The sequence below is a fragment of the Myripristis murdjan genome, chromosome 18 (genome assembly GCF_902150065.1).
Source record: "Myripristis murdjan chromosome 18, fMyrMur1.1, whole genome shotgun sequence".
Taxonomy (NCBI): Eukaryota; Metazoa; Chordata; class Actinopteri; order Holocentriformes; family Holocentridae; genus Myripristis; species Myripristis murdjan.
The window spans coordinates 11,387,036-11,400,101 of record NC_043997.1 but is presented as its reverse complement, the minus strand read 5'-3'; the positions used below and the strand labels follow the sequence as shown (position 1 = coordinate 11,400,101).

Genomic DNA, 13,066 nt, shown 5'->3' with positions numbered 1-13,066 from the left:
ATAGCATTTAATCAAAATGATGTAACATGACTCCTGATTATTGTATTTATGGTTAAAAGACTCTGCTGAGGAGACAACATCAAAACTTAATAATGGACATGTGGGGGCTGAGTTGCTACTGTGCAGGTTACAAATATTTGTGTTTGTGTGTGTTTGTTGGGGTTTGCTTAATTGGTGTGCCATGGTCTTCAATGTGGGTGAATCACCTGTTAAAGCAGAAGTAAGCAATATTATGTGTATTTTTTCCCAGTAAAATGACCCCTTGCATTGTTATAGTCGTCTTCTTTACATCCAGCCTGTTGTTACTTCCTTGTTTGGGGTTTCTGTATCAACCAAATAGTCTCTTCCTTTGCCCTCCACCTCCTGCACTGCAAAAGCTCAAAATCTTACCAAGATTATTTGATTATTTTACCAAGATTATTTGTCTTATTTCAAGTCAAAATGTCTTATTTCTTCTTTCTAGACTTGTTTTTAGGCAATTTTCACTTGTTTCAAGTGAAAATTCACTTGAAACAAGTGAAAATTTGCTTGTCTCATTGGCAAAATTTGCCAGTGGAACAAATGAAAATTAGCCTGAATCAAGTGGAAATTGTCTAAAAACAAGTTATTTCTTAGGTGATCATGTCTCATTTTAAGTGTAATGAGATATTTTGACTAGAAATAAGACAAATATTCTTGGTAAGAGTTTGAGTTTTTGCAGTGTGGCCGTCTCCGAAATGTCACATTCTGCAGATAAACGTATCCAAATTTCAGATCAGTGCCTCTTGCTGCAATGAGCACTGCAGCGACAGAAAAAGTTCACTCAAAGCAACTTGCCTTGCAGCTGAAAGCCTGCAGCTTCACCACATTTTCAAATCGGAGACCAGAGACGAAATAATCCAAGTTATCCAGCAAGAGCCATGTGAGGAAAAAGAAAAATGTATCCCTCATTTCCAAAAATGCATTTTTTCGCCCCAGCTGCCAGTTTTGTTCATGCAAGCTGCTGCGAATCCGGACGCAGGACTGATTCTGGGTTTAGAGAGATCGTCTTGTACACTAGAGGTTACAGGTTTGACCCCCAAAGACACTGAACCTGTAACCTCTTAGCTTTGTGGGTCCCAGTGGTGGATTTGTCTTTACAAATGCATGCAGCTTTGTCCAAACCCTCAGAACTTCATTTTAAATGCAAACGGAGATCCCAAGGTTTCCAAAGATCCCAAATATTTCCTGCTTAATTACACAGAAATGTCTATAAAATGCTGCACTGCACATCTAGGTTTGTGATGTAATGTTGCAGCTATAAAACAACATCATGGGTTTCAACATTTCACTCAATATAAGTGTGATGCAGCTTCACTGAAGTGTTGCAACTTGCAGCTAATAATAATAATAATTTTCATCCAATATGGAAAAAAATGTGTCTTCTAAATTTGAAGCTACTTAAGGGGAAGTCCAAGGGAAAGCAGAATACCTGCTCAGTCACATGAGCAGCTGCTCTTTGCATGTGTAGAAATGTAATGGAAAAAGTCACAAAATGTTTCAAATGTTTGATGCTTCTTGACACAGCATGAGTAGCTGCTATCTGGTGGGATCGGCATTGTGGCTCTTTCAGTTTCAGTGGTGGGTTTTTGTACGTGGTTTGTCAAAGGCCATTGTTGCATCAGTGCTGACAGGAAATCAAGTTGGTTTTGCACGCAGCACATAGACCAGTGTAAGACCTGGGCCAGTGGTGGAGGACAGAGACATGGACTCAAAAATTGTCACTTGGTGCTTTGTTTTAGAATTTCCCTGGTTGGGATCAATAAAGTATATCTATCTATATATATCTGTATCTGTATCTGTATCTGTATCTGTATCTATATCTGTATATCTATCTATCTATCTATCTGCTGTCACCTGTCAAGTACAAACTGTAGCTGTGCAAATGTGACCTATACATATAAATGTGATTGCACATATAATCCATACAGTAAAACTACCCACCTCTTCGAATAATGTCATGTTAACTTCATAAACCGAACCCACTTCCGGTTGTTATTTATAGTGCTGTGGCTATAACTTCAAATAATCCTGATATTTATCACTTATGACATTTACCAGAAAACCATAGGACACACACACACACACACACACACACACACACACAAAGGCAGATGTGGCACAGTGAGAAAGTTATGGAGTGCTATAGGTTGACTGATCAGCTGTGATGAATCTGTTTCTGTGAGCAGAGATGATCTGGTTTAGGATCAGGTATAAACTTTATTTAAAGAGTGACTCAAAACCAGCAGGAAAATTGGGCCGCAGACGTTTTCTGATGTTTGTGATTTAGTGTTGAGTTACACTTCAGCATAAATCATCATAATGATCATGGGTACACTGACCAGCTATGTGTGCAATAATAAGAGAATTGAAGCAGACATTTAAAAGTAATGCAAGTTACTTATCCGAGTAACTAATCACTTTTCTATGCAGGAATTGGTAAAGTAATTAACTTACTTTTGAGAGAAGTAACTAGTAACTGTAACTAATAACTAATTTTCAGTAACTACACTGCTTGTCTGCCTGCAGGACCTGCATCTGTAGCTGGTCTCACTGTTAGTGACTAGTAGGCAGAGGAGGAAGTAATTAACCATTTACTCATTGTTACTATAATTGAGTAGCTTTTTGTGTACTTCCACTTTGAGCATTTTTTAATGTCAGTACTTGTACTTTTACTTAAGAACATTTTTGCTTCAGCATTGCACTTCACTACATTTTAAATCACATCCGTAACAGAGAACAAATGATCAGTGACAGATGGTGGAGTCTTTCACGATGAAATGCTCAGTTAGCGAAGATGAGAGGAGGACTCTGCTTCTGCTTTGTTGCTTTTACTTTTTGCCAATTTCAAATTCCTAATAAAAGGTGCTTGATGAAAGATTGCAGATGGTTGATGCAAAGCAGTCAACCCTTAGCAATTTTGCATAATGCACCTTTAAAAGAATGTAGATTGAAGCGTGTTCTCTCATCCTTTTATAACTGCATTGAAAAGTAACTTTTACTCCCAGTACATTTTAAATATGCCACTTTTTACTTTAGTAGTTTTTTACAGCAGTACTTCTACTTCTACTCCAGTAAAATATCAGCAAAGTAACTTCTTCTTCCACTTAAGTATCAAACTGTAGCACTTTTTCCACCACTGGTAGTGGGGCAGACAGGGGCATCGCTGGACTGGGGAAAGCAGGACAGGTGCAGCTGACTGCAGCACTACAGGGTCAGAATGAACAATCTCTGTCTCCTCCAACACTGGAGGGGCTGGGGTTTCCTTTGCATGAGACCTGATGACGACTCCACACAGCGTACACCTGCTCTGATGGATTAGGTTGAAGAAGCATGGGAGAATCTGTCCTGTCTGAAAATCACTTTAACGAGGTAAGCTGGATTGTAAACTTCTACATAGACCTCAGCCGCATGTACCTCTGAACGATGGCCGTGCACCCAAACAACTGGTGCTTTCTAGAGCTCCCTGTGTACAAGCTTGGCCTGAATAAATGAGTGTGAACAGCCTGTACCTACTACTGCAGAAAAGGGGCTGCCATCCACCAGGACAGCAGAGTCTCAGACGACGCTGGAGGAGGCGTGAATTCAGGTCTTGAGACATAAAACAAGTTTGAAGATTTGGGCTTTTGAACTGGACAAAAGGGATGGGTATGGCCTGCCTCACCACAGTTGTGACACACTATTTCAGCTTTGTGTCATGTCTGAGACTTGAGAGTAGCTGGTTCTATAAATAAATGTCTTCTAGAGCCGACCTAGTGCTGAAGAAATGTTGCGCAATGCTATGCATCAGCGCTGTCTTGGATTTGGCCAAAGATTTGACTTCTGATCTGTTGGTTATGGCATGTATGCAAAGTGACTTGTCAAGCATGAGCTCTGTGGTGGCTGCTTTTGACTGTGCATCTCCTCCGTTATGGTCTTCCACTGTCTTTCACATTCTTCTTTAGTCTTTTATTTTTCTGTTTTTCAACCTCTAGTGCACATTCTTCGCCCTGTTTACTGCTCGCAGTCCCATTTCTGCTTGTCGCTGACTGAATTCCCCTCACCCTCCTTCACCCCTCCTCTCTTTTCTCTGCTGTCAGTTAGCAGAGCCACAGAGTTTCCAGAAGAGGAAACAGAAGTTATTGCTGCCTTCACAGAGATGGTTGCTGTTCCCCTGCTCTGCTTGCCTTGCTTCTTCAAGTACAGCGTTGCACTCCTGCTTTGGATCTGCATCCACGGTACGCTACCTTTTAAAATCCCGATTGGTTTGTGCAGTTTTTATTATCACTAGGGTCTATGTGAACTGGATTGTACAAATAAACACTGACTTGTGCCTGTGATTTTGCTCATACTGGCATGTTTATAGACCACGTTTGAGTGCTTCTTTGGGAAAAACTTGTCTTTTTTGGAAGTCTTTCCAAAATGCATGGAAGGTAGTTGTAGTTCCGTTTGCTTTACATTGTCAAAGGAACCATGCATATTTCTTTCTTTCTTTCTTTTTCTTTTTTTTTTTTTTCAGTGTCTTTGGAGGTCAAAAAAAGAGGAAAAATTACTGCTTTGGTTTGAACATGACTTTCACAAAATTTGTTTTTACAGGCTCAGGCTGCAATGCAGTTTGTGAACACTTCCCCTTCATTTTTTATTTTTTAAACTTATAGATTTTTAAGAGGGAAACTACTGACTTGCATTAGGGTTAGGGTTGGGGTTATACTGGCATTTTGCATCATTATGCTGTGCGTCAGCATATTTCCTGTTGTATTTGCTTAGGAGTCTTTAAAGGCAGAGCTGACACATCCTTTCCATTTCTACTTGTTTTGCTGGACTGCTTGTTGAAATTATTCTTGATGGGTTTTACAGCAATGCGTTTTCTAATTAACTTAAATCATAGCTTTGAAGTTATACTTGATGAAAATTCCTCAACAACTTCTTTATGGCTATGTTTACTACAGGGCAGGGTGTGTAGACCTTTTCTGAACGTGCTTTATTTCAGCCAGACTATCACACAGAATAGAGCTTTAGTCATGTCATATCACATTATATTATGTCATGCTATGTTATTGTGACTAGGGAATGAGGATTGGATCCAAACATGTAAAAACACAGACAGGGTCTCTGTTAAAGAGAGTGTTTATTTAAATACACTAAGAAAAACCTAAATATATAAAAACAGAACACAGCAGCCATTATGTTAGCAGAAAAAAAAAAATTGTATCAGGAGTCTGCTACAGGCCTTAACATACACAAGGTACGCTGTATTAAGGAAGAGCTACTAGTCAGAGGGGGAGGGTGGCTAGACCTCAGCTTGGACAGGCACACGTCCCCCCTCCAAGATCAGGCTCTGACCTAGGATCGGTGTTACCCCGACAGCCATGAAATGGGCTGCACCAGCTCAGTTAGGACCAGCCGACCGGCCGGCCGCCACTCACCTGGCTGCACCAGCTGTTCTGGTATTCTCCAGAACGTCCAGATGGCCAGCCCGCCCCTGGCCACTAACAACCCTGGGAGTGTGCTGGCAGTCAAGGGAGAGTCTGGCCTACAACTTCAAAGCAAACAGTTAAATCTCAAAGCTCCATGCAGCTCCCCAATGCACAGAGATGCAGAGGTGGCAAAAGTACTGACATTCTGTACTTAAGTAGAAGTAAAGATACTTGTGTGAGAAAAGTAGAAGTACCAATTCAACTTCTTTACTCAAGTAAAAGTAAGAATGTACAGGCTCTGAAATGTACTTAAGTACAAAAGTAAAAAGTAAAAAAATGTTTACCATTAATGATACATATATCTTTTCTGATAACTCGGCAAGATGAAAAAAAGTTCAGGGCAACTTTTAATGTAAGGAGTAAAAAGTACAGATATTTGTGTTCAAATGTAGGGAGTAAAAGTAAAAAGTCAGCAAAAAAATACTCAAGTAAAGTAGATACCTGAAAAATCTACTTAAGTACGGTAACAAAGTATTTGTACTTTGTTACTTCCCACCTCTGCAGAGATGAGACAACAGCAGCTCAAATACTTCACATCATACTTCAGCTCAGCACTGGCTGAGGGGTAACGCCCCTGTAGCCTGAGGGTGTGTCTGCTTTATATACAGGAGAGCATATGAGCCACATCTGGTGACCCCTGAGACCTGATCAGGCTCACTTAAGGTGGGCTGGTACTTAAGGCGGACCAGCAAACCATACTACAATATTCTTACATTTTTGTCTTGTCATGCTTCTGTTATGTCACATATTGTATCCATGTTATGTCATGTTATCATATATCACCTTATGTTTTGTTATATTATGTCACGTCATGTCATCAACATCATCAGTGTTGTGATGTAATGGCATGCTAAGCAGAAGTGCCACAAAAAATAATCTAAAAAATAAAAATGCTATGTAATGTTTTGTCATGTCACGTCATCTTGTTTCATTTAATATTATGTCATGTCATGTTATGTTAGGTCCTGCTATGTTGCATCACGTTATGTGATGTCATGTCATATTATGTCACGACGTTATGTGATGTCATATCATGCTATGCAACATTGTGTTGTGTCATGTCATCTTGTGTCATTTTATATTATGTCATCACCTGTTGTGTCATGTCATGTCATGTTATGTTGTGTCATGTCATGTTATGTTACATCATGTTATGTTACATCATTTTGCCATGTTATGCTGTGCTGTGTTACATTGAGTGATATCATGTTATGTTATGTCACATTATGTCATGTCACATCACATTGTGTCATGTTATGTTACATCATCTTATGTTTTGTCATGTTATGTTACACCATTGTGTTATGCTCTGCTATGTAATGCTATGTCATGTCATGTCATGTTATGTCATGTTATGTCACATTGTTTCATGTCACGTTAGGTGATCATGTTACTACCTGTTATGCTGCATCACATTGTTATGTAAGGCCATGTTATGCTTTGTTGTGTCATCTCATAAACCAAAAATACCAATAAAAAAAAAATCTTAAAAAATCATATAATGTCATCTGGTATCATTTTATATTGTGCCATCTCATGTCATGTCTTGTCATGTTGTGCCACGTTATTTTATGTTATATCAAGTTGTGTTGTGCTGTGTTGCCTCTTTGCGATGCTGTGCTACAGATAACACAGTGTTGTTATTTTGCTCATGTGTTTCAGAGGTGGACGCTACCAAATGTGGACATGTCATCCAGAAAAAGGTTGGAGACACTGTGGAGCTTCCCTCATGTTTGCCAAGTGAAGGGGTCGACTTTGCAGCATGGGAATATGGAGACACACGCATTGCAAGCACGGATATGGTTGAAACTTCAGATGGTGATCAATTCCAGGGCAGAGTGAAAATAAACGGACAAAATTTCAGTTTAACTGTGGAAAGTTTGACTCTTAACGACTCTGGGAGTTTCAAATTTGTCTCAGAGGTGAATGGAGAGCAAAGGATCACAACCATCATCACTCTGAAAGTTTATGGTATGGCACTTATGTATTTTCTGATCACATTATTGAGTGTTTTCTTCATTGTTAGTAGTTGGCACACTATTACAACTGCAGAGATAAGTGTCAACATCAGTGTTAGTTGTGTCTTGTGAAAGTTATTTTTGTTCAATTAAGACTGGATTTTAGACAAAAAAAAAAAAAAAAGAAGTGATAATGATTAAATTATGTTTTATTATATTATGTTTAAATGATGATTATATAAACAGAGAGTTCTGTGACTTGCTCCCAAATCAAAAATCAGTCCAAATTAAAATGTGACTGTTATTCTGAAAAGCTTGCCACTGATATATTATAATCCTGCATGATGAATTCTTTCCATGAATATTTGATGACTATGTTGAGTTGTCACTTTTTCCCTTTCCTCCCTCTGTGTACTACTTCCTCTCTCTCTCTCTCTCTTTCTCTCTTTCTCTCTCTCTCTCTCTCTCTCTCTCTCTCTCTCTCTCTCTCTCTCTCTCTCTCTCTCTCTCTCTTTACTGCTTTATCAGAGTCTGTGACGGAGAAGCCTGTCCTGAAAGTCAGCTCAACTTGGCATGAACTGAACAGCTCATGCACTGTGTTGCTGGAGTGCGGGTCAGCCCGTCACAGTGAGGTCACCTACAGCTGGACAGTGGGGAACCACACCTTCAAAGGCTCCAGGGTGCATTTCACTGTCATACCACCGGGGGGAGACACAGATGTCACCTGTACAGTCTCCAATTCTGTCAGTGTGAACAATGCATCTCAAATAGTGCATTGCAGCAATAGCACATCCACAGATATATCAGGTACATGTGCAGTGGTGGAAAAATGCTTTAACAGTGCATCTTTAATGGTGACCTCATGCAGCAGCAGCATGAGGTCACCATTGTTTTATTTGTTTATTTGAGACGGGACAGTGTGCATTAGTTTGCCACAAGGCTATTTTTCAGGTCCCTTTTAGTTTTCAGGAGGTCCTCTCTGTGCAGATGTTTTTTCAGAGTCCAACAACTGGTTTTGCTCAGGGATTAAAAGCTGCTTTCACATGGTGAGAGTGGATCGACCCAGTTGGAGCACAGCCTCAGTTTTTATTTCTCCCGGCATGTTCGATTGACGTGTTTGACTTCAGCAGTAGAAGTAAAAATCTACGGAAGTAAAAGTAAAATCTACTGAAGTAAAAAAGTATCCCATTTAAAATGTACCCAGAGTAAAAGTTACTGAGTTAGTTTTTCAGAACAGCAGCTGTGTTCGGTGTCATCTTTTCCATGCAGTTAGAAAAAGATGAGAGAACACACTTCAAACTAGATTAAAGGAGCATTGCACAAAAATGACAACCTACTCAAACTTACAAATGTGGAATAAACATATATAATGTGATGGTTGAACTAACAAAGTAGAAGCAGATTCCTCCTCTCATCTTTGCTGACTGAGCTTTTATTGTGAAAGCTTGTTATCATCTGTAATGGATGTGATTTAAAATGTAGCGCAGGACAATACTCAAGAAAAAATGGTCTTAAGCAAAAGTAAAATTAATGACTTAAAATACGCCAAAAATAACAAGTAAACAACAAAGCTACTCAATTACAGTGACAGGAGTAAATGTAATTAGTTAATTCCACCTCTCTTGTTTGCTTGTTTGCATGGTACGACAATTTTGTGCTGCTCCTGGGTATAAATCCACCATTTCACCGAGGATTATCAATTATCAGTTATCTTATCTAACATTATATAAGAGGCAAGGGCTACCAAAATGTATGCCTCAGTGCCATAACAAGCTTTTTGACTTGCAGTAACATGTTTTCACTTTTTACCATAAGTGCCTCTTTATCAGTATAATAACAGCAACGCTCCCCTCAGATGAAGGGCTACCGCCCTTTTGGATCTACATAGCTGGTGCAGCAGGGACTGTTTTCCTGGCCATCGTCGTCACAGTGGCTGTGGCTGTTAGGAAATACAATGAAAAACAAGCAGGTACGAACCTCTCCTTTCACCATCAAGAAGCAATGTGTGCTTTTCTTTTTGTTTTTAACCTCATAGTTTGCTGTAATCTAACTGCAAGCTATGATGCAAGTGAAAGTGAAAGTGCTTTAAGGAATAATGCAGCGTTTTGGGTAAAATGCCCCTTTACTGACTTTCACCGCTGTACGTCCAGTGGTCCGATTCCAGTGGGTAGCATTTTGTGTTAGCTTAGCATAAAGACTCTATGGGAGTCATTAGCCTGGCTCCATCGAAGTGGAAAAAAAAAACACCTTGTCTGAGTCTTGGTAAAAGGAAGAAAGGATAATATACCCAAAACGATGCATTCCTTAAAAATGTGTGTAGATACTGTAATTAGTCAGAGATAATGTGAATCATGTGAACCTTGAGGATCCTGATGATGATGATTTTTCCTCAGTATTGTACTCAACCATCCATCCATTTCTCTAATGGTCTCTCACTCTCCCACTGTTAAACACCAACAGCTGTCTACGAGAACACCGTGTACGCTGATGTTACTGAAAATTTCTCAGCTCAAGATGTAAGTGCACCCGCATGTGTGCTGTTGCATCAGTTTTGGAGGAATGTTTTGTGTGGTGTGCGAATAATAGTCATGTTTCATGCTCTTTACTTCCTCTCCCACTTCCTGTCATTTCTGTGTGCATGGGTTAATGTGTGTGTGTGTGTGTGTGTGTGTGTGTGTGTGTGTGTGTGTGTGTGCATGTGCAAACTCTCAGGGGAGATCGAATACCTTGACCAATCAAGCCTCACTCTATGAAACCATCAATGACATAAATACTGCAGATCAGGTGAGAGCAAAGCATTTCTGAACAAGTTTTCCAAAGTGAATGGTGTGTTTGTGTGTGCGGCTCAATGAAACTTCCAGCTGTTTCCCCTGTAAAGTGCCTCGTTTCTTCATGTCCACATAATATTGCAACACACAACATTGTTGTGAAACTTTTATTTTCTTTCCCCATGTGTACATCTTGCCTGAGACCATCTTTGCACAAATTCAAGACCCAGATATTTATTAAAAAGGCAAAAAGTCTTTTTTTTTTTTTTTTTTTTTTAATCAAAAAGGTTTAATTTACATTTTACAGCTCCTTAGGAGTTGAGACAAAAGTCCCACACACAATCGGCATATACAATTACATAGTATTTGTATATGGCACTACAAGTCATCATGCACAAGTATTTTGCCATATCAGTATGTAAAAAAAAGCAGAACAAAACAAACAAACAAACAACACACTGGAAACATCAAAATGCGGATTCTCAGGAAATATAAAAGCCAGCTAAAAGGACGCACGCGCGCGCACGCACACATGCACGCACACACACACACACACACACACACACAATTTTTTTCTTTTCCTTTTTTTCCTAAATTCAGAAGTATTGCATTCACTTTAAAGGAATACTGCAGCATTTTGGGTAAAACATAATTTTTCTGATCTTACCCAGACTGAGACGAGATACAATTCTCACCTCTGTACGTCCAGTGGTTCGGTTCCTCTGGGTAGCATTGCCTGTTAGCTTAGCATAAAGACTTAAAGTCTACAGGAGTCGTGAGCCTAACTCCATCAAAGTGAAAAAATAAACCTCACAGCAACTCCAGAGCTGTCCTATACACAGTGGATCATGTGGATTTGAAACACTCGTCATGCTAATTTAACATGAAATGCTGGACGCGAAAATGGTATCGAACTTCTTGTGTCAGTCTGGGTAAGACGGAAAAAAGGGCTCAAATCGTATCAGAGTATTCCTTGAAAATGGAAAGACTGGCTCATTCACTTAAAATTAAAATGTGAATCCATATGGACCCACATATCCATACTCCATATGTGCATCAGTATAGACTGCATGATTGTCTATCCAACTCTTTTAATAGCAGACACATTCTCTTACCAAATAAATAAGAACACAACATGATCAAGTAAACGTCACAGGAGACAGATAGTCGATGAATCAAGTTATTAATGACATTAACTTTTTTTTTTTTCGTTTCCCACACATCAAGGCCAAGACTATCTACGACGAGGTCCAGCTGAATCGCATGCAGGCCAGCCGTTAGAATGACAAACGACACCATCACCATGCGCTGTACTTTAGCATTCACTGTAAATACTGTGAATATACAGATTATTATTTCTTTATTCTCTTGTTGGCATAAAGCCGTGAGGTATTCAAATTCTAAAATGCCAGTCCTACATTTTTGATAAATCTGTAAAATGACTCTGTGTAATAAATTAAATTTTTCTAATTATAACAACTGAGTAGCTTTTTTGTGCAGCCTTTACTGGATTTGTGGGTGGGTAATGTTTGCTTTTTATTTGAGCATGTTTTAGTTGACATATTAGCTCATATTTTGCTACAGAATGAATTGCATCCATTTGCTTAAAAAATTTTCAGTCTCTATTGATCAGAAATTGAACATTCACAAATTCGATCTACATCAGTTGCATTGAGCAGGCACAAGTCTAAACTTGAAGGGCTGTACCTGTGATTTTGACTGCTTGTCTCTTTTACTACAGTTTACCCACACTTTACATGGCAATAAGCCTTTTTGCATAATAATCTGTTTCTGCAGATGACAAATTCGTCGCCGCCCATAAACCACAGAAACGACAGTTTCGCCGGGAAGGAGCGACAGATAGCTGAGTGGAAGTCCCGCCCACAAGGAAACTGTTTCATCGTGGAAAGCAAATGCATGTGCCCTTTTTGCATAGAAATTCCACAACACTGCCATCACAAAGACCCATCTTTACGTCAGCTGTGGTTTTTGTTTTTCCAACACTGAACCAACATGAGGAGGAGGCATAATGCTGCTCCAAAAATAAATACGTCCATCTCAAATGATATTACATAAATACTCACACGTTCATTTGTCCTTCCTGTTGGCATGGATGCTGAGCAATAATCCACTAGAGGGCAGCTCAGAGTCAAAAGTTTCTGACAGCAACAAACATGGTGACAGTGCAGTGTAATAATGTACCTGCTACAAGAAAGTAGAAGCGTTAAAAACATCACAACAGGAGGATGGAGAGTTCTTCTCTGTAATATTTCCAATGAGAGAGACTGATGTTTTTGTGTCTCGTCCAGACAGTTCAGGTTGTTTCGGTTCTGTCTTCATACCTTGTACACAGTGCAGCGAGGCAGAATAAAGGTGTGACATTCCCGCCTTTAACTGGCTATATGAAAGGAGCTCTTCCCTGTCAAACTCGCGCTCCAAAAGGACATCCACACTTTGTGCAGCTCTCTCGTCAATAGACTCATTCAGCTACAAGCGCTTTTGCTGCCTCACACAAACCGAGTGGGAGATGAATGAGTTCATTTTTAATTCACAATATCATCATTCTCAATGTCTTTGCAGCGTTGCTGGTTTGATTGTAGTCTACTGAATGCACCGCCAGGAAAGATTTCAGATCCATTCACGTCACTCCTTCCAGTCTCAAATCATCAAAACACAACAGTGCCTCTGCTAGTTTTCGGAAAACTAACATGGATGCCTTTCTCTTGGTGATGGAATACTGGTGTGAAGAAAGTTTGAAGTCTCTGAAATTTCATTTTCATATCATAGGTGAATGAGTGGAAAAGATTTTATCAGAGTTCTGAAATACGACTGTTTGATCTGGGAAAAGTTTAGCTGCATCTTGAAG

At 39.5% G+C, this 13,066-nt stretch overlaps 1 protein-coding gene across 1 annotated transcript; it reads left to right on the top strand.

The window, feature by feature from the left end:
• The first annotated feature begins 2,346 nt into the window (after positions 1-2,346).
• LOC115376225 (signaling lymphocytic activation molecule) lies at positions 2,347-11,552 on the top strand. Its single transcript, XM_030075716.1, has 8 exons — positions 2,347-2,350; positions 4,098-4,235; positions 7,137-7,445; positions 7,961-8,239; positions 9,288-9,401; positions 9,893-9,948; positions 10,145-10,216; positions 11,428-11,552. Exons 1-8 carry the CDS (start codon positions 2,347-2,349, stop codon positions 11,479-11,481), a joined length of 1,026 nt encoding a protein of 341 aa, XP_029931576.1. The 3' UTR covers positions 11,482-11,552.
• Positions 11,553-13,066: the final 1,514 nt, after the last annotated feature.

Coding starts and splice junctions, on each gene's coding strand:
- LOC115376225 (XM_030075716.1), top strand. Junction 9,402..9,892: donor ATACAATGAAAAACAAGCAG/GTACGAACCTCT, acceptor AAACACCAACAG/CTGTCTACGAGAACACCGTG. Junction 9,949..10,144: donor AAAATTTCTCAGCTCAAGAT/GTAAGTGCACCC, acceptor GCAAACTCTCAG/GGGAGATCGAATACCTTGAC.